This window comes from Juglans regia, chromosome 1 (genome assembly GCF_001411555.2).
Source record: "Juglans regia cultivar Chandler chromosome 1, Walnut 2.0, whole genome shotgun sequence".
In the NCBI taxonomy this organism is placed as follows: domain Eukaryota; kingdom Viridiplantae; phylum Streptophyta; class Magnoliopsida; order Fagales; family Juglandaceae; genus Juglans; species Juglans regia.
The window spans coordinates 35718221-35740058 of NC_049901.1; the positions used below are offsets into that span (position 1 = coordinate 35718221).

The 21838-nt window shown below is 35.7% G+C and overlaps 1 protein-coding gene across 1 annotated transcript; it reads left to right on the forward strand.

The window, feature by feature from the left end:
* Nucleotides 1–15848: 15848 nt before the first annotated feature.
* Nucleotides 15849–21660, forward strand: LOC109008925 (UBP1-associated proteins 1C-like). The gene is made up of 6 exons (XM_018989216.2): nucleotides 15849–16067; nucleotides 16205–16279; nucleotides 19820–19950; nucleotides 20270–20771; nucleotides 21054–21167; nucleotides 21282–21660. The coding sequence occupies exons 1-6, from the start codon at nucleotides 15981–15983 to the stop codon at nucleotides 21342–21344; spliced, it is 972 nt and encodes a 323-aa protein (XP_018844761.2). The 5' UTR covers nucleotides 15849–15980; the 3' UTR covers nucleotides 21345–21660.
* The last annotated feature ends 178 nt before the right edge of the window (nucleotides 21661–21838 follow it).

Sequence of the window (21838 nt, forward strand, 5' to 3'; positions counted from 1 at the left end):
GGTGAGGGCCAATCAATTATAGACTTAATTTTATTCGGATCTGCCCGTACCTCCTCATGAGAAATGATGTGCCTGAGGTAATCAACATCCTCCACTTCAAAGCGACACTTAGACAACTTCGCATAAAGTTGGTGTTGCTGCAGTAATTCCAACACCTGTTTTTAAGTGCTGTAAATGCTCATTCCAACACCCACTATACACCAAAATGTCGTTGAAAAATACTAACACGAACCTCCTTAAGTACTTCTTGAATACTTGTTTAATAAGCCTTTGAAAAGTGGAGGGGGCATTGTTAAGCTCGAAGGGCATTTCCAAGAACTCGTAGTGTCCTTCGTGAGTTTTAAAAGTAGTTTTCTCAATGTCCTCAAGTACCACCCGAATCTAATGATATCCTGACCGTAGGTCCAGCTTTGAAAACACCCTCGCTCCACACAATTCATCCAATAATTCATCTATCATTGAGATGAGGAATTTATCTTTTATTATGTGTTGATTTAGTACACAATAATCAACACACATGCCCCAACTATCGTCAGCCTTACGTACCAGCAGTATGAGTGAGGAAAATGGACTGGAACTGGGCCTAATCACTCCTATTTTCAGCAACTCTGCTATTATCTTCTCTATCTCGATTTTCTGGTAATTGAGGTAGCAACATGGTCGATTTGAGATAGGTGGGGTACCCTCTTTTAACACAATTTTTTGGTCATGATTCCTCATAGGAGACAGCCCCTTGGGCTCCTCAAACACCCCCTTAAACTGTTTCAACAGCTCACTAACTTCAGTGTTTTGCACAACCACAATTTTCACTTTTTTCTCCATTTGAATCTAAAGCAAAAAACCCCTTCCCTTGGTCACCAAGGCCAACATTGCCTTGCTACTACCCTCAATAGAGATTGGTTGGGGTTCCAACCCTCTAAGCTCCACCTTATGACCATCTTTTTCAAATTGCATAGATAATTTTGAAAAATTCCTTACAATGGAACCAAGTTTCTCCAACCAATTTACTCCCAATATAATATCACACCCGCCCAATTCATTAAGATAAAGAGAGGAACAAAACTGTATACCTTGCACTTTTAGGGGCACCGAGTCGCAATGGCATTTACTTTGAACAATTGCTCCATTTGCCACTCTCACTGCCAATTTACTGGACTGATTGGCCTTTAGATTAGTTCTTTTAGCTACTGTTGGGTCTAGGAAACTAAGTGAGCTTCTTGAATATACTAGAATCACCACTTGTTCGTCATTAACCCTCCATTTCACTCTCATAATACTCGGGCTAGGGGTTCCAGAAATGATGTTTAAGGAAATCTCAGGATTTACCTCAACTCTAGTAAGCATCAAGCTGTCATCCTTTGATTGATCTCATTCTTCCCCACACTCGGTTTGCTCTTCCTCCATGTCTTTATAACCTTGTAATAGGTAAATTTTGGGAGACTTACAAATATGACTCTGGTTCCATTTCTCGTCGCAATTATAACATAAACATTTCCGCAATTTCTTATCCATTAGTGTCGAGAAAATCTTCTGTGTATGAGTGAATGGTTTAGTCCACTTACTACTGCCTTTAGTGGAATGCTCTCCCCCAAGTGATGGTCATCCTGCCATGGGTAAAACATTCATTTCTCCTCCTGGTTTTAGTCCTTTTCGTGTGCTAAGAATGTACTCTTCTTGAATCTTAACGAATCCAAATGCTACATTCAGACTTGTAGGATTAAACATTTTCAATGGGAGCTGTATTTCATCTCAAACCACTGATGAAACAACTTAGTTTGTGCACCTCGGAAAGCCCTTTGAGCCTGTTTGAGAGTGCCTCAAACTAAGCTTTGTACGCGGCCACAGTGGAGGTCTGTTTAAGCCTTGTCAAGGCTTCCATCGGGTCATCGAAAGCTGTGAGTCCGAATCGAATTAAAAGTGCCCGTGTAAAAGTTTTCCAATTGGTGAAATGACCACTGTCCCAAGCATCCTAGTACCATACTAATGCCTCATCATGCATGTGGTAGGAAGCCATTAATAATTTATGTGATGGATGAGTTTGGTGAAAGTCAAAATAATGATTGACTTTAAACACCCAACTTGCTGGGTTTTCTCCTTCAAATAGTGGAAAATCAAGTTTGACTCCCTTGGTTAATGCTCTTCTTTGCTCATTCCTCTCACTCTCTCTATCATTTTTGTTTTCAGAAATCTGCTAGTGTTGATGCTCCCAGAGTGTACGAAGCATTTCAGAAATCTGGTCCACTCTCTCAGCCAGCTGTTGAAGGGCATGCTCCTGGTCTTCAGCCTTGCGTTGTTTGTTCTCCTATTTGGATCTGGTGTTATCCGTCATGGGCACACTGGTTGGGTGAGTTTCCGGATTGGTAAATAAAATATTGCTTCGATTTATGGTGGATGGAAGGGAAAGACCGTAGGCTCTAAGGATACCACTTGTTATACTTTTTTTGTACTAACAATGTAATAGCGTAGTAAAATAGGAAGGACAATAGGTGACCACAGGTAGCTGATAACAACGAAAGCTACAGTGTTTCCACTGATGATAACTTGGATTTTCGAAGAATCCAAAACCTCCCACAAGAAGATGACAAATTAGCTCAGATTTCACATAAGAAAATCACTGATTCCCTTTTTCCCCTTATCTGCATGATCCTAACAGAAATACAAGTAAAAGACATAAAGGTCCCTACAACCCAACTGTTAATACACGGCGTTTAGAGACATTAATCAAAACAACAACATTTTACATTTTTTTCAACTAAAATCAAGTAACTAAAACAACAACTTGAAACGATGCCGCATGTCCCTTTCCTCCCATGCACCGTTTCGACGTCCCCTTTGAAATGCCCCAAATCCCCTTCTGCTCCTCATGTGCCCCTTTGATATCTCCTCTTCCCGAATCAAGCCTCCACCTTTCTTCTTCCTCTTGTCATCGACCCACACTCTGCACCTTAACAACATTGAGATTAGAAGTAGCGTAGACATGAGAAGAAAACAAATAAAAGGACATAAATAAAAGGTTGGAAGAAACATGACATATATTGGAATTAAAGTTAACAAGTAAAAGTGGCAATCAAGAATGTTTTTTTATAAGGTCGGAGTTCAAAGTTTGAAGCCGATATTGGCTCCAACTCCAACTCCAAACTCTAACTCCAAACTTTGACTTTCCAACTCTGTCGGATTCAGAATTGGAGTGGGTGGTCGGCCAAAGTTGGAGTTACGGAGAAAATGCATAGCACTACTACATAAGTACACTTTCTTTTCTCACAATCAACTAAAAGTTTTTAATAGAATTGAAACTTGCCACAGAGTCAAGACAATTATCAACAACTTATTGAATTGTACAAGTAACATTCTCAAATAATCTAAGATTTCTATATTTCCAAACTCCTCAAACAATAATAAGAAAATATGGAACTAAAAGCATATAAACTACCATTAAATTCCACCACAAAATATAAAATTGAGTTTTAGCAAAAAACAACTGTAAAATTTGACTGCATTTAGAAACCCAAACTTGATTAACATAGGAGCACAAACAAAATACATGTATAAGATTTTCAAATTGCAAATGACAGTGAGCACACAAACCATCATATACAACATCTATTCTCAACAAATTCAGCTTAGTTGCCAAGTTGTTATGACAAGCCCTCTAAGCAAAGTTTTTCACTTTGTTAAGAAGAGACAAATTCCATAACTTTTGCCAAAATTCTAACTTCCTTTGTGAATGTAAACTTTCAGTTCACCCACCATTTTTAAATAACCCTATAGTAAAATGATACCCTGATTTTACAGAATACATATCATTTCTATTGCCACTCCAAACAAGCTTATCAATAGTTTAAGAATGTAATCGAATATGATCAATCTTCTTAGCCATATAAGGAGGAAATACATTTTTTATACTTTAATGAGAATATTATTTGCTGCACAAATACTCCTCCACACATAAGAATGATTACACCCAATTTAGATTGTAAAAAAGTTGTATGTGGAAAGTACTTAGCCTTAAAAATCTTAAGCAGCAAAGAATCAGAATTAGTCAACAATCTCCACCCTTGTTTAACAAACAAAGACAAATTAAAAATCTCTAGATTACAAAAACTCAATCCACAATGCAATTTATAATCACACATTTTTGTCCAACTAACTCAATGCAGTTTACATTCAGATCCATGCTATCCCCACGAAAGTCTAGCAAATATGGTCTCTAACTCCTTACAAAATGAATTAGGCAATTGAAAACAGTCAATAGTGTAAGTAGGTAAAGCTTAGGCCACTAATTTGATTAAAATTTCCCTTACTGCTTGTGATAGGAGTTTCTCTTTCCAATCTTACAATTTATTCCAAATTCTTAATTTTAATCCCTAAAAAGTTACAGATTTAGATCACTCAACAAAAGATGATAACCCAAATATCGTTCATGTTGTTGAATGGACTGCTCATTCTAGTGATCCTTAACAGCGTTAACCACATCCTCATTAACGTTTCTACTAATTAATAATTATGTTTTTTTTTTTGGATTTAGTTGTTGTCCAAATGCATTTTCATAAATATGTAACAAATGCTTAATAGCAGAACTTTCATAAATAGTAACTTGACAAAACGGCATATTACCATTAGCAAAATATAAGTGACTCATTGTTGGAGCACCATTACACACTTTCACACATTTGATCAATCTTCTATTCTCGACATCTTGAATAAGAGCGGATAATCCTTCAGCACACAAAACAAATAAATAAAGGTGACAACATGTCGCCTTGACGCCAACTCCGTAAAGAGACACAAGATGACATAGGCACACCATTAAGAAGAATCTTATAAGATACTAAAGAGATACATGATAAAATTAGTGCTACCCATTTTTTATCAAATCCTAATTTAAGCAACATATTTTCAAAAAACTTTTACTCCACCCTATCATAAACCTTACTCATATTAAATTTAATAGATATTACACCCTTCCTAGCCCTTCTTTGCTTTCTTATTGAGTAGAAAGCTTCATACGCAAGAACAGAGGTACCTCCTTAGAACAGAGGTACATTGACTAGAAGAAATAACTTGTGGTAAAATAACTTTCAATCTATTAGCTATCATATTAGAAATTATTTTGTATACTACATTGCACAAACTAATAGGCTAAAATTCTTAAATCTTTTCAAGCTTTCTTTTCTCAAGGATTAGAACGATAAAATTTCATTCTACTCAGAAAGAATAATACCATGATCGAGAGAGAACAACATCATTTTAGCCACTAAATCTCCAAGAATATGCCAATACTTTTGGAAAAACATAGGCGACATCCCATCCGGACTATATGCTTTCAAATGTTGCATTTGAAACAAAGATTTTTTAACTTCCTCAATGGAATATAGATGTAAAAGCACTTCATTCATTTCATTAATGACTTAGACTACAAAGTTTCAATTACATTGTCCATGCCTCTTAGATTAGAAGAAGAGAATAAATCTAAAACATAATTCACAACAACATTTTTCAATTCACCCGCTCCTTCCAAACTCTATCCGCATCTTTAAGCTTATCAATAAAACTTCGACTCCGTCTTTGGGATGCTTTATAATGAAAGAAATTTGGGATTTTGATCCCCTGAATGTAACCACAAAACCTGATATCTTTGTTTCCACATCATCTCTTCCCTTTCTAATAACAAATTAATATCATATTTAAGCCTCTTGACTACTAAAACTGACTGAGGACTGCCAACTAGGGCTGAGCACCGATTGATTCGGAGTCGGAGGGCCCAACCTCCGACTCCGACTCCGACTTTGTCGGAGGTCGAATCCGACCTCCGACTCCGACTCCGCAATGCACATAATCCGCTCCGACTCCGACTCCGACTTGTCGGAGCGGAGTCGGATTTTTTTATTTTATTTTTTTGTCTTTTTTAACTTCATATTTGATCCACTTTTAAAAAAAAAAAAAAATTTGTGGGCTTTCAAATTTCAACTTTCTCAATATTACAATCTAAACTAAATAGAAAACCTGGACATGCATGCAATATCAATCTAATGTTATCATTATACTAAAAGAACATGCAAACAAAAACATGCATATCACACCTATTTCAAAGGGCCAAACTTACTAATATCCACATCATCCATCATCCATATCCTCATATCCACATCCAACTAAATACTAATCACTTCAATAAACATCCACATATCACACCTACCATCCATCATCCATCACATAGCTAACAAAAAAGAAATCCAAAATGTTCTAAGAGCCAACCAAAATAAATGTTCCAACAACATTTAAATATTTAATTACAAACTTTCAAATGCACCAAAATAAAATAAATTACAAGCTTCCAAATTACAATATTCTAAATGCCCAACAAATGAACCAAAATATATTAAATGTTACAAATTTCCAAATGTTCCAACTTCCAACTTTCAAGTTGTGCCTGAAAAAAAAAATGAAAATATTAGTAAGAAAAACAACCCAACTTTAATATCATATGAAAAATAAACAAAGTAGAAGTAAGGTCTCGGAAACTTAAATATATATGGACCAATGGTATAAATAAAGTAGAAGTAGATAGCATAGTTGTCTTTGAAAAGTAAACAGAATTTAGCATGAAGCATTTAGTATTTTGGATAGTAGCTCAAACCTCAAAGGCTCAATATGTCAAATTGTCAATCATCTTCACGAAGTAAGTTGGCCATACCAGTGATTAATTCTACATTAAGATGTTAAAGTATAAGAGGTTAGTATCAGAAAATGTCAAAATCAACATATATAACAACTTAAAAAAATCTCTAAATACATTACCTGAGTCTAACTTATAACTCTCCGCATCATCAATGGCATCCGTATAATTTTGACTCAAGCATATAGGAGTTGATTTCAACCAGTTTTGCGTGCACACAAGAGCTTCGACAGTTCTAGGAGCCAAAGAACTCCTAAATGGATCCAGGACACGGCCTCCTGTGCTAAATGCCGACTCAGATGCAACGGTGGTGATCGGAATGGCCAAGATATCTCTTGCCATTAGGGCAAGAACCGGATATTTGCTTGAGTTGACTTTCCACCATACCAAAATTTCAAAATTCCCCGTAGGAATCTCAACATCCTCCAACAAATACCGCTCTAGTTCAGACTTACAATCCATCAAGGATGCTGATTTTTGATCTTTATGGAATTCGAACAAAAAGTCCATGGGATCATCATCATTACCGGTACCACTATTACTCCCCATTGATGCACTAGCCTCACCACTCCGACTCCGATTTGACTTAGACCCAGTTACACGGCCACCACAAAACCCTACATATTGTTCATATAAATATTCCATATCTCTCTTGAGGAGTACAGCAAACTCCTCACCCCTCTCATCCCCCAGTGTTTTGTTGAACCAATATGCTTGAGCAACTAATTTGTACCGTGGATCAAGAATGGCAGCCACAAACAACAATCGATTTATTTTTTCAAGATCACCCCAATATTTATTATATTTTGTCTTCATTCTCAAAGCCATTGAACTCAAGCGTCTATTAATGAGCTCTTGGACATACAAATTTGATGTAACATATAGTGTACCAGAAATACGCATGGTGACATTATAAAATACATGAAGAAACTTCGAAAAGTTTCTTATGGTCTCCCAATCATCAGACTCAGGAGCTCCAAGACCCTTTTTCCCATGCTCATCCTCAGATAAATAAACTCTTGAGTAGGGATCCTCATCAAGCAAAAGTTGGAAGGCTTTTTGATACTTCTCAGCCACGTCCAACATAAGAAAAGTCGAGTTCCATCTAGTAGGCACGTCGAGGCACAAGAAACTAGAACATGGCACTTTTGACCTATCAACACAAGACTTGAAAGTGGCAAGTCTTTGGGGAGAAGACTTCACATACTTAATCAAATTTCTGATTCTTATGATCGAGTCATCAACATCTTTCAAACCTTCACTCACAACAAGGTTTAAGATGTGTGCCGTACACCTCATGTGAATAAACTCGTGAGCTGCAACACAATCCTCACTTCCTATTTCCCTTGTTCTCAACCAATCAATAGCAGAGTCGTTAGAGGTAGCATTGTCCACCGTAATTGTGAGGATTTTGTCAATGCCCCAATCAAGCATACACTCCTCCAATTCCCTCCCAATCGTTGCCCCCTTGTGGTCACTAATCCGAACGAATGAAATGATCCGCTTCTGCAACTTCCAATCACCATCAATAAAGTGAGCGGTCACACACATGTAATTAATATTTTGGATAGAAGTCCAAGTGTCAGTGGTCAGGCACACTCTTTGTTTGGTGGTCAAAAACATTTTCTTCAAGCTATCTTTCTCTTTCAAAAATAGCCTCATACAGTCACGCATTACGGTAAATCGAGAAGGAATTGAAAACCTAGGATCAAGGGATTTAGTGTATTCCCGAAACCCTTGGCCCTCAACAACCCTAAAGGGTAACTCATCCACTATCACCATCCTAGCAAGGGCTGCCCGGATTTTTTTCTCATTGTACTTGGTCATCCCTAAGGTCTTCTCCCCTTGGCCTTCAATTCTTGCTTCCGGGACCAAGAATGTTTGAGTGTTGTCCAACTTACTCTTACGGTTTTTGGGACAAAGTTGGATGTGTGTTTTCATGGCCGAAGTGCCTTGCCTTTTGGGATGGCATTTCCATTGCCTCCCACAATGGTTACAAGTAGCTATAGGCTCTTCAGGATCACAATCAGGCACTCTTGTGAAGTGGACCCATACTAAAGACCTATTCTTAGGAACTCTACTACCAGGTGGAGGGCGAGGGTTAGAACAGAAGGCACTAGGAGTCCGAGTGCCTACCGAAGATTCTATTGGTCCGGTGGACTCTTCAACCATGGGACAAGGAGCATCAATAGGCTGTTCAGGGATGCCAGGAGAAGATGCAGCTGTGGATGTAGACGTGTGTCTGCCTTCTATATTCATGATTTAAGAACTAACACACAACAAACAAATAAAATAATACGGTTAAAATAATACGGTTGAAAGGTTAAAACATTATAGTCGTCGAAAACTACTTGTCCCAGATCTCTGTCCTTGGAAAAGATCAGGCACATTGTTTTAATATATGGTACTACTCATGTATGTAGAAAATACAGGGCAGACGGTTTAAATAAAATGCATATGCACTGTTTGAGATAAAACCGTAAAGATGCTCTGCATTCATCTTCTGTAATTTTCATACAACAAAACCTCAGTACAGTAGAGAATATATAGAAGCATTTCATAACAGAATTCTAAAACAAACCAATCAACTCATGACACCTAGCTAGACTATTTATCTTTTCTGTTACAAGGAGATATTGCAGAAGATTCTTTTGAGTGGAATAATTCTGCTGACTTAACAAACACTAAGAGAGGAATCTATTTCTGGATCAGTAAAAGCCCTAACAGAGACATAAAGCACCTACACATAGAAAAACCAATAACACAGAAATCATATGTAAAGAATCAAACAGCTTCTGAAGGAATTTGAATCCAAATTTGCACATACTCCATTCGGGTCATATAATAAGCACGGAATGAAACAAACAAATATTTGAAGGCTTCGCAGATTCTCGATTCAGACTATTCGTACAGCTAGGAATTAATTATAGAACCAACAAAAATCAACATTATCAACCTCAAAGATTTGAAAAAATCAACATTATCAACCTCAAAAATTCGAAAAAATCAACATTATCAACCTCAAAAATTTGATTAAAGAACAGAGATGGAGTTGGGTAATCGGTTACCAAGAGGAGCTGCGGCATGCGTGACTCCGTGAGAGGAGGGTTGCGCGAGACGGCGAGAGAGGGGCTCTGCGATTCGGGCCGTGCGAGGGAGTCGCTGCGCGAGAGAGGGGTTGCGCGACAGAGGGGTTCTGCGAGAGAGGGGTTGCGCGACAGAGATGCGCCGGCTGCGGCGCTGCGCGAGAAAGAGTACGACTGGCGACTAGCGAGGCCGCGAGAGAGCCGAGAGGGCTGCGGCGCTGCGAGCCTGCGCGAGAGAGAGGGACCGGGTGACTTGAGTGACTGAGTCTTGCGCGAGAGAGAGGGACTGCGTGCAGCGTTAGACCTAATTCTAAAATAAATGAATCAACGGCGCCGTTTTTGCTGTGATGATAAATGATTTTTTTTTTTTTTTTATAATGAATAGTTACTATAGTAATATACTAATATACATTATATACTAATTAATATGAATCTATTTTATATTATATATATATGAAGATTCATAAAAAAAATATATGATATATATTATTATATAGGGATTTAGTTATACTAATAGTTATATTAGTATTAGACTATTAGTTATTATTAATACTATATATTATACTAATAGTGATATTAATACTATATAATATATATAGTTATAGTTATAACTTATAGTCATTTAGTATAACTATATTAGTATAAGTTATAGTGATTTAGTATAATTATGATACTACAAGTTATAACTATAGTCTATATTAGTATTAGAATTAGTTGTAGTGAATCTAGTGATTAGAATAATTATATATTAGTACTTGCTATAATGATTTTAATTTAATATAACTATATAATAGTATTAGTATTAATATTAGTTATACTAGTAGTGATATTAGTTATACTAATAGTTATACTAATAGTTATATTAGTATTAGACTATTAGTTATTATTAATACTATATATTATACTAATAGTGATATTAATACTATATAATATATATAGTTATAGTTATAACTTATAGTCATTTAGTATAACTATATTAGTATAAGTTATAGTGATTTAGTATAATTATGATACTACAAGTTATAACTATAGTCTATATTAGTATTAGAATTAGTTGTAGTGATTAGAATAATTATATATTAGTATTTGCTATAATGATTTTAATTTAGTATAACTATATAATAGTATTAGTATATTAGTATTAGTATTAATATTAGTTATACTAGTAGTGATATTAGTTATACTTAGTTATACTAATAGTTATATTAGTATTAGACTATTAGTTATTATTAATACTATATATTATACTAATAGTGATATTAATACTATATAATATATATAGTTATAGATATAGTCATTTAGTATAACTATATTAGTATAAGTTATAGTGATTTAGTATAATTATGATACTACAAGTTATAACTATAGTCTATATTAGTATTAGAATTAGTTGTAGTGAATCTAGTGATTAGAATAATTATATATTAGTACTTGCTATAATGATTTTAATTTAATATAACTATATAATAGTATTAGTATATTAGTATTAGTATTAATATTAGTTATACTAGTAGCGATATTAGTTATACTAATAGTTATTATACATTAGTATTATATGTTATTATAAATTTATAGATTAGTGTTTATACATTAGTATTACAATATTACATGTCGATGTCATTATTCATCTTAGTGTTTATAGTATATTATATATACATTAATTATTAGTATTATATGTTATTATATTTATACATTAGTAATTTAGTGTTACATGGTAGTAATATTGTAAATTTGTAATAGTATGATATTTACATATAGTCATATACTAAACTATTATTAGTCAATTTAGTCTATATATTGTAGTATAAATATATTATTTAACTAGTATATTATTGAGTTTAACTAACTATATAAGATATAGTTGTATAAAATTTAAATAATTAATATATAGAAAAACACATATTTTATAAAATATGTATAAACTCGGAGGCGGAGGCGGAGGCGGAGTCGGAGGGCGACGTCGGAGGCGGAGGCGGAGGCGGAGGCGGAGTCGGAGGCGGAGTCGGATCGGAGCGGAGTCGGAGTCGGATCTTCAATGGATCCGACTCCGACTCCGACTCCGACTCCGACTTCCAAGAAGAAAAAAACTCCGACTCCGACTCCGACAAGTCGGAGCCGGAGCGGAATCGGAGCGGAGCCGGATTCGGAGTCGGATTGTCGGATTTTTGCTCAGCCCTACTGCCAACTACTTTATCCAATTCTACTCGTTTCTCAGCCAACTATTTTTTAACATGACAAAACTTCTTGTATTTCCTTGTAAATTATTACGATACAGAGTGAGAGCCTCCTCTAAATTAACAGTTCATCCACACAATTTTGATTACCCCAAGAAGTTGAAATAATATCTTCACACCACTCAACCCCAATCCACATTACTTGAAATCTAAAACGTTTTTTACCTCTTCGTGGTACACACACAAGTCCACTTGCATCAAGAACTAAACAATTGTGATCAGAATATGTAGTAGCAAAGTTACTAACCTTTGTAGATGGATACATGGCTAGCCATTTAGGATTTGCAAGAAATCTATCAAGCCTCTCATGTATGAATGCATTTCCTTCCCTTATATTTGACCAAGTAAAAAAAACACCCTCTATGTTTAAAATTTTACGATTACAAGAATTCAAGACATCTCAAAAATCCCTCATATGCCAATCAAACCGAAGTCTACCACCATTATTTTTAGAATTAGAAACCACCTCATTAAAATTTCCAAAATAAAGCCAATGACAACTACCCACAATAGATATGGATTTGACCAAATGTCAAACTTCCTTTCTACACCCAAATTCAGGATACTCATATATAGTAATCAAATGCCGCTTACAACCTGTACTTAAATCTGAAAGCCAAGCATCAACATAATGTTTAGAATGAGATATGATTTCCAGTTTGATATCCTTACGCCAAAACAGAACAAGTCCCCCCCACTCCTCCCTTCATAATTAACAACAAGACAATCAGAAAATATAGAATTTTAAATTCTCAATTTTTCTAATGATTGATTTGGTTTCAATCACAAAGACAACCTCGGATGCTTCTCTTCGCACTAAATCATGAAGAACATGAACTTCTTGTGGGTTCCTAAGCCCATGGGAGTTCCAACTAAGTGTTTTCATAGTTACCTCCGTTGATAACACTTGGATGCCCACCAAATAGTGATCATCTGAGAAACAATGCCTTTTTGAATCAATCTGGATAGAAGTATCAATCGAAACCACAATATCATTGACAAGTTTTGAATGAATAAGAGAGGGCAACTTTTTTGGAGCATGTTGAGGAGAATTGTTCACTTTCCAACGCCAAAGACTACCCACTGTGGACGATGGAGCTTTTTCAAACGGTGTCTTACTGTTTTTAATGAATTCGGCAAAACAATTGGAGAATTTGGAGAAAATGATACAATAGTGAAACTTACAATCCCCTTGCCCTTATTTGAAACCACCTTAGATGATGGACCTTTATCAGTCAGGGTTGCAACACTTTGACAATTTGGGAAAACTGATTTACTAGCATAAATATTAGTCCCCTGTCCAGTAATCGAAGCCCTTCTCTTAACTGAATCCAGCCCACAATCTAATAACATATCCTTTGAAGGCCTAAGCCCAGCCCAATCCATGAGCTTTTGATATGTAACTTGTAGTTTTTCATTCATCTTAGAACTATGCAAAGACGAAATTGGAAAGCCATTGTCTGAGATAACCGGTTGTAACCGTTGCTCCAGTGTCAGCATCTCAACATTTGAATTGATCGGTTTACCACCAATGACCACCTGAACAAAATGGACCAAACGCCCGAGATTTATTACCTTTTAAATCAGAAAAATAACCAACCTTAGCCTCCTCTCAAAATATCATCCGACCCCTATTTCACACCAAAACCACCATCCACACGTAACCAAGCACCATACGAGAGCCCCTCATTCTCAAACTTTATAGTAAAGCGATATATTCTACCTCTCCAAGAGAACTACCAATCATACGTGCAACCACAACATTCATACAGCTCAAAGGAAGATTGTAGAGCCTAATCCAGAAGAAAGCATAATTCATACATATTTTTTAACTTTGACAATTCCCATCATAGTCTTGTATTAGTACAAGACTTTTATAAAAAAAAAATTCAGTGACCATTTCTGAGGACATGAACTTTATCCCATGTTTTGCAAATTGGGCTATAAATATTCCATCACTTAGATCATATAACTTCATCCTTCGTAGGATTCCATACTGGTTTGATCATGGCTTTAAAGACTTCCTTATTAACAAATATAATGGAAAAGATGCAACAATTGCATTGATCCACCGTAAACACCCAAATTGTATCCTGCATCACAACTTTTGAGTTTTCACATTGGACAAATGGAAATTTCCCATGCATTGTGATAGAAAATCTTCCATGATAAAAGCATCCACAATCCCACGTAAATAAGATAAATGAAATCGAACCCACGTAAGGAAGCAAGCAACTTGTAAAGACACAATAATCAAACTCTCAAGTATCGAAATCAAAACTATGATCACCTACTAAAATAAGCTAAAAAACCAACAAAGCAGTTATTAAAAAAGTCTCGTAATCACCAAAGCAGTCATAAGATTGTTTACTGGATAAACAACAAAAATTTGGGCTACCATATTGTTTGGTAGTGTTTATGCATGATTAAAGGTGTAAGAACTTTGGTTTAGACTGAAAAAACCAATCGGGTTTCGGTTCGTCCGGACTGGATCGATTAAGGAATTAGTCAATCATGATCCAAGAAAATAGGAAAATTTGGTTTTCAGTACAGTCTCAAGGTGAGATTTTTCATTCTGGCAGGATTGGATCAACTGAATTTATTATATAATTTTTAAATAGTTTTTGTATATGATATTTTATAGTTTTTTAAAGTAGTTATATAAACTGAAAGTAATTAATTATTTAAATTCCTTCTAACTAATTATAATTATGTAATTTTCTTCTGACATATTTAGATTATATAAAATATTAAAGGTTAAGAATTTTAAATTAGGGTATTAAATATTGATAATACACATACTATTAATATTATTAATTTATTTTAGTTAATAAACACATTTAATGAATTTAGACAACTTATATTACTGCATTCACTTAATTATTATTTTTTATTTTATATATGTTTTTTGTCAAAAATTCAGTTTTGGATTATCCATTCACTTTCTATATAATAATAAAATATTATTAATTTAATAAATTTTTATTTAATTTATTTTGATCACATCTTGTAGTTCTACCAATTAAATATTAATAATAATTATATTCTAATTAAATTAATATTAAAAAAAATCATATTTTCAAAAGTCATTTAATGCTAATAACAAAAAATATTTGATTAAACTAATTTAAAATTCTATCTAAATTTCTTAATTACAAACCAAATAGTATTTTTGCTTAGAGTGAGAAATTAATATGTTAATGTTTGCTTGGAGTGAGAACTAGTATTTTAATGTTTGGTGAACTAACAATAGTCTTCTATCTTTGGCCAAGTACTGTATCTGAAATTCAAATTATTTTTGATATGCCCAACCCAATATGGGATATTTTTGGCACAGATTATCCAAATTTTAGCTATCATTTTCATTTGCCCAAACTAATGAGAATGTTTTACAATTTTACTTATAATCTTATTTATATATTTACATATAAGATTCATTTTATTGTTATTTTTAAAAATTTAAAATTTAAATATTTATAATTTATAATTTTTTACGTATCAATAATTGACATATAAATAAATAATTTTTTTATAATTTTTTTAAATACATTTAACATATTCCTTAGAAATCCAAAAGCAAAGTATAATGGCGAGTACGCAAATCTTTAAAAAAAAAATTTCTTTTTTTGTTTGATTTTTATTTTAAAATATTATTTAGTGTAGATAATCTTGTAAGTATAAAAAATTAAACTATCAGGCGGTGTTATTTATTGGCCCATATAATATTTGTTACGTGGCATATTGTGTCTTAACTGATTACGTGGCATACGTAGTATTTTTTTAAGGTACACGACGTCGTTTGTTTTTGTGTAGGCACTAGGCCTACTATAGAAACTAGAAAGTACTGTCAACTGTGAACTTCGAAGCCTGAAGGCTGTAGGTGAGGAAAACCCTAACCTCGCCTTAAACCCCAGATCACTTCCTTCTATTGCAGAGCTCCGCGTACATTTCTCTCTTTCTCATAGTTAATCACGTGAACAGAGACAAATGGTGTGGTTTCAATGCGAGGATTGCGGAGAGAACCTGAAGAAGCCGAAGCTCCCAAATCACTTCAGGATCTGCTCCGCTAGCAAGGTCTTCTTTTAGCTTTTCCTTCATTTTCAAAACCCTAGTTCCTTCGTCTTCTGTTCTATATATATATATATATATTTATTATTCTTGTTTGAATTGAACGTCAGTCATATTTTTTTTAACTCTGGTTAATCGTGCAGCTTTCCTGCATTGATTGCGGACAAACTTTCGGGCAGCAGAGCGTTCAGGGCCACACGCAGTGTATCACTGAGGCGGTGCGTGTCTCGTTTCTTATTTTTTCTTTTTTAATTGTCAACAAACTTGAGGTCGATGTTTTCTTTTCCTTCAGAGAAAAATCAATGCGTTGATTGCCTCGGTTGGGAGTGAAGTAGTGGATTTAGTCAATACCAAACATGGTTTTGGTCCGAATCAAATGATGAAAAGTTTGTAAATGGATAGCTCAGAATTACTTTGGAGATGTGTGAGCATTTGGTGTCTCGATGCGTCCAGAGAAAGTCTTGACGGTAGTTTTTAGGTGTTATGATTTTGGGTTTGCAATGAAATTCCCTGCGTTAAAAAATTTGTGTAATTATCATGCAAAGTTAAGTACTTGAGTCTCTTATGCTATCTTTGAATCGAATATATCTGAAAACCCACGTATATTGGGGCATTTTCTATTATTGTTATTATTATTTATTTATTTTTTAAGACGGCAGAGTCCTTAGTACCCACCGCCATGGCCTCCCACTTAAATCACAGTTTGATCCCTGGAGGAATAGAACCTGTGACATGGGGCTCATGCACACAAGTTCACCCTTACCACTATTTTGATCATTTACTTCTACATTGTGAGTTTGCAAGGGCCATATGGAATTGTTTTTTCAGCAAAATGGGTTTAGCATGGGTTATGCTGAGGAGAGTGGTCGATCTATTAGCTAGTTGGAGAGGGATTAGGGGGATACCCTAGATTGCAGCTGTGTGGAAGATGGCTCATTTGCCTACTTTGGTGTATTTGGAGTGAAAGGAATGACCGAAATCTTGAGGATCGAGAGCGTTCTTTGGAAGAGTTTCAGTGTTTCTTCTGGAAGACTCTATTTATATGGGCAATTTCTATAGATTTTAACGGTCTCAGCTTTCATTATTTCCTTGTAACCATTGCTAGTTCCTAACTAAGTGTAATCACATGTATACTTCCTGTGTACTTGGGTTATGCCTATTCTATATCAATAAAATCTCTTATTACTTATAAAAAAACTATTTTCGTAAGTAACAGATTATGTTAATAAGAATAGGAACAAAGGAATTTATGTTTTGCTAGCTATTTTGTTTTTTGTTTTTTTATAATTAATAAGAGTTTTATTACCAAGAATAGGCATAGCCCAAGTATACAGGAGGTATACACGAGGAAATACCTACATACAGGAGCTAAAAAAACAGAACAGAATAAAATAAATCCAGAATATCTTCACCATTCATTACAATAGCCTTAGCCCAAAAACATAAAGTTTTGAAAAAAACTCCCTAATTTCTTCCAGTGACCGTTCTTTATCTTCAAAACATCTCCCATTCCTCTCTAGCCATAAACACCACATCAAGCACAAAGGAATCATTATCCATATGGCAGCAATTTGTTGACTCCTCTCTACACCTCTCCAACAAGCTAGTAAATCCATCACTTGCTTAGGCATCACCCAAGCAATACCCATCCTTCCAAAAATCTCGTGCCACAAACTTTTAGCCACCTCACAATGGAGTAACAAGTGATTAACTGATTCACCATCTGTCTTGCACATGGAACACCAATCTACGACACAAAGTCCATGCTTTCGTAGATTTCTGTAGTCAGAATTTTATCATGAGACACCGGCCAACAGAAAAAAGCCACCTTACTCGGCACCTTAGCTTTCCAAATGCTTTTCTATGGGTAGTCACATACACCTTGACAGATTAATGCATTGTAATAGGAATGAACAGAAAATCTGGAATTTCCTTCCTGAATCCACATCAATCCATCCTCCCTTCCTTGAACAATCTTCAACTCATATAATCTACTAAAAAAATCAGATTTAACATTAACTTCCGAGTCATTCACATTTCTCACAAAATCAACCTTCCATTGAATACTATTATTCAAAAAAGAGATAGAATCAGCCATAGCTGCATCTTGATGCCTTGAAATCTAAAAAAGTGAAGGGAAGACAATACGAAGCATTCCTCTCCTTGGGCTGATCTCTAAAATTTTTTGCCTTGTTCATGGTCTCTTTCGCTGTGAGTATTGTAGAAGAACTTGTTGCTGGGAAACCTCCAGGAGATATGCTCGCCGCCGATGACCCGCTCTGTGAAGACGGACCAGGTCGTAGAGCCACCACGGGCTTGGGATGGCACAACTCTCTTCTCGGGTTGGTAGATTGTTGAAGCCCAACGCCAGACTGCTTCTTTTGTGTAACGGGCTTCTTGAATGGGCCTTTCATAGGCCTAGTTCCTACGTAGACATTAGAAGCCTTGGGTCCATACAGCCTCCCCTTTTCCTCTACTAACCCATCTGGTTTTCTAGTTGAAACTAGACCCATAATTAAGCCTAATCCTTCATCAATCATCTTCAACATCGAATCCAACTTGTCTTTCCAACCAAGAAGTTCTGCCCGCACATGCCAAAATGACCCTTTGACTTCACCAAATTTCTGCAACATTGCGAGATGCTAACCGTCACCTTCATCACCGGAAAGATGTCTCTGATTCCCTTCCTTTGGTCCAACCTTCGTATTCCTCACCCTCGACACTATCACATCTTTCTTGTTATTTCCTTTTCCGTGTTTGTTACTGGGGCCTGGATTATCATTAACAGCTTCCATCAATGCAAACAAATAAGGAGCTGTTTGCGAGGAAGAAGCTCCTCTTTGAGGATTAACCATACTCACCTCTTTTCCTTTAGAGTCCCTCTTAGCAGCACCCTTGTTAAGAACACCTCTGTTTCTAGGAGCTAAAACAAAGGAATTTGAACCGATAATCTCCTTCATTTTCCTAACGAAATTTTCCCATCCACTTCCATTCCTACCTTTAGGGATAACATATTTCTACAGGGTGTTAAATAGTCATGGTGATAAAGTATACCCCTGGGAATGTATCTGGAGAGCAAGGGTACCTAATAAAGTTGCATTTTCTTGTTGGCTGGTGTCTCTTGAGAAAATATTAACCACGGATAATTTGAGGAAAAGAGGTTTATTTGTGATTGATTGGTGTTTTATGTGTAAAATAGATGGCAAATCTGTTAACCATCTTTTCCTTCACTATGTGGTGGTGACAAAGTTGTGGAATGAGATTTTTACAAGGGTAGGCATTGCTTGGGTAATGCCTTTGCATGTGGTGGACTTTTTGGCCAGCTGGCAAGGTTCAGTGGGATTTGGAGGCAGTGCAGCAGTATGGAGGATGATCCCCTTGTGTTTGTTTTGGTCCTTATGGTTAGAGAGAAATGAGAGGTGTTTCGAAGATTGCGAACGTTCTATGTGGAAATTCAGGGATTTTTTCTTTAGCACTATAAGTTTTTGGGTGAAGAACCTTGTAAGGGATGGGAATATTTGTAATGTTTTGCCTTAGTTCTGTTTTGCTTTAGCTTGTATTTAGGTGTACTCACTTATATACTTCCTGTGTATTTGGGCTATGCCTATTTACTTGGAATAAATTCTCTTATTATCTATCAAAATTAATCAGCCACATTTGCTAGCTATTGTTATAATTTTTTTTGTCAACTTGGTTATAAACTTTGATGCATACAGCTATCTGGCTTGAGAATATCACTTGTTTGCCTTTGTTTTCAGGAAAAATATGGTCCAAAGGGTCAAGGGAATGCTTCGAATTCTCTGACTGCCAAGCCCAACAAGAATTCAAAGCAACAACCTGATATTGATATAAATGTTGGACTGTCAGAGCGCCCACCTTGGTTTTGTAGGTTTGTTTATATCTTTATGACCCGTCTTATCCTGATTTGTAAGCATGACTTTTTAGCCATCAAACTGATTTCTCCTTCTTATCCTGATCTGAGTCGCCCCTCCCAAAAATTAAAAATTTGCCATATCGCAATGTTAACTTTAGACTAAATTCTCATTTATTTGTGCACAAAATATCATGCAAAATTCTCTTTCTAATAAATAAATTTAGAGTATTGGAAGAATAGGGAGTTTAGTTGCAGAACCCAACAGATGACTCATGGTTACTTCTTATGATTGGATCTGAGTTATTGTTCGTTGGATGCATTTCTGTATTTTCAGTCTCTGCAATGCCAGTGCTACAAGTAAGCAAGCCCTACTTCTCCATGCTGAAGGAAAGAAGCACAGGGCAAAAGCCCGAGCTTTCCATGCTGCAAAAGACCCACCTAAGCAGACAGAAGAATCCACTCCAGATGCAAAACTTCAGACTGGAGACACTCAAAAGGATGAAATGGTTGCCAATGGACATGCGAAGGAACCAAAACTGCCAGATCCACCTAAGGCTGACATTGTGCACAACAACTTAGAATCAGATAAAGGAGCTGCCCCATCAAAGAAAAAGAGAAAACTTGAGGGATCTGCGAAGGATGGTTCAAGGAAAAAGACTAAGGATGATACTTCAAGTGACTTAGGTAACGGGGAAGTGATTCATGGTGAAAAAGAAGAAGCAGCGGAAACAAAGAGTCCATTGAAGGATGGTAAGTTGGCAGAATCTAGCTCAGCCAAAGAAGATACCAAAGAGAAAATAAAGTGGAGGAAGTTGATCACATCAGCCTTGAAATCTGTATGTATCTTGAATACTATAGCTCTAATATCATTTTCAGTCACATATTTGTACACTTTTCTTTTGCATGTGTATCATTTATCTCCTTAGTTAAACATTTTTATCTTGCATATGCGATAAAATTGATAGCATATAAGAGAACCAGTTACTCTTCTCCAGTATGGTGATCAATATAAAGGCATAATGCAGAGTAGTTTCTAGAGCAATGAATTATGGGATTACATTTGTGTTCTCTGTAAAGTACTCTCTTAGGTTTACTGATTATCTTTCGCTTGGAGGTAGAATCCTGATGGATTTCTGAAGATGAGGAAACTAAGGAAACTTGTTCTCAAGGCTCTACGGGAGTCTGGCATAACAGAAGATGAATCCAAACTCATTGACATGCTTGAGCACAAGGTCAGCCCATCTAATGGACTGTGCTTTCCGTCTATTTTTTTTTATGGTATATGGTATATCGGTTGAATCTTCACCAGGCCGCAATGATTTCACAGTTTTCTCTCTTGATGCCAGATCAATTCAAGCTCCAGATTCACCATAGAGAAGAGGTATGTCCATCTGGTGGCCAGAGATTGAAACACATATTTAGATGTAATTTCCCCAATCCAGCTTTTGTAGGCATTTTCTCTCATTTAATGAAGAATGAAGCTGAGCCGGTCCTCCTTTTGTACGTGGCTTCCATTTTTGTCAAGAAAACAAACTGCCATGTTATATTATTCGATAGAAAACAATCCATTTTTTGTACTGCCTTCGCGAGAGAAGAGTTGTGCTTTTGTTACGGATTTCTAGTAAATTTCTGACTTTTGCATTTTCGAATTCCCGTGGGTAGTGGTCGTTTTCTCTCTTTATGTACTTCAGTTTGATAAATTCAGACACCCGACCACTTTGGGCATACGCAATAGTTTTCCAACTTCAGTTCTTGGGTGTAACCTACCTCTATTCATATTTCTCTGGATTTGTGATCTACTTATTATGTTTCAGTCTTTTAGGAAGCATTTTGACCACAACCTCAGAAGGAAAACTCTGGCAATTTTGATTTAAGTATCATAACCATTAAAAAAACTGTAGAT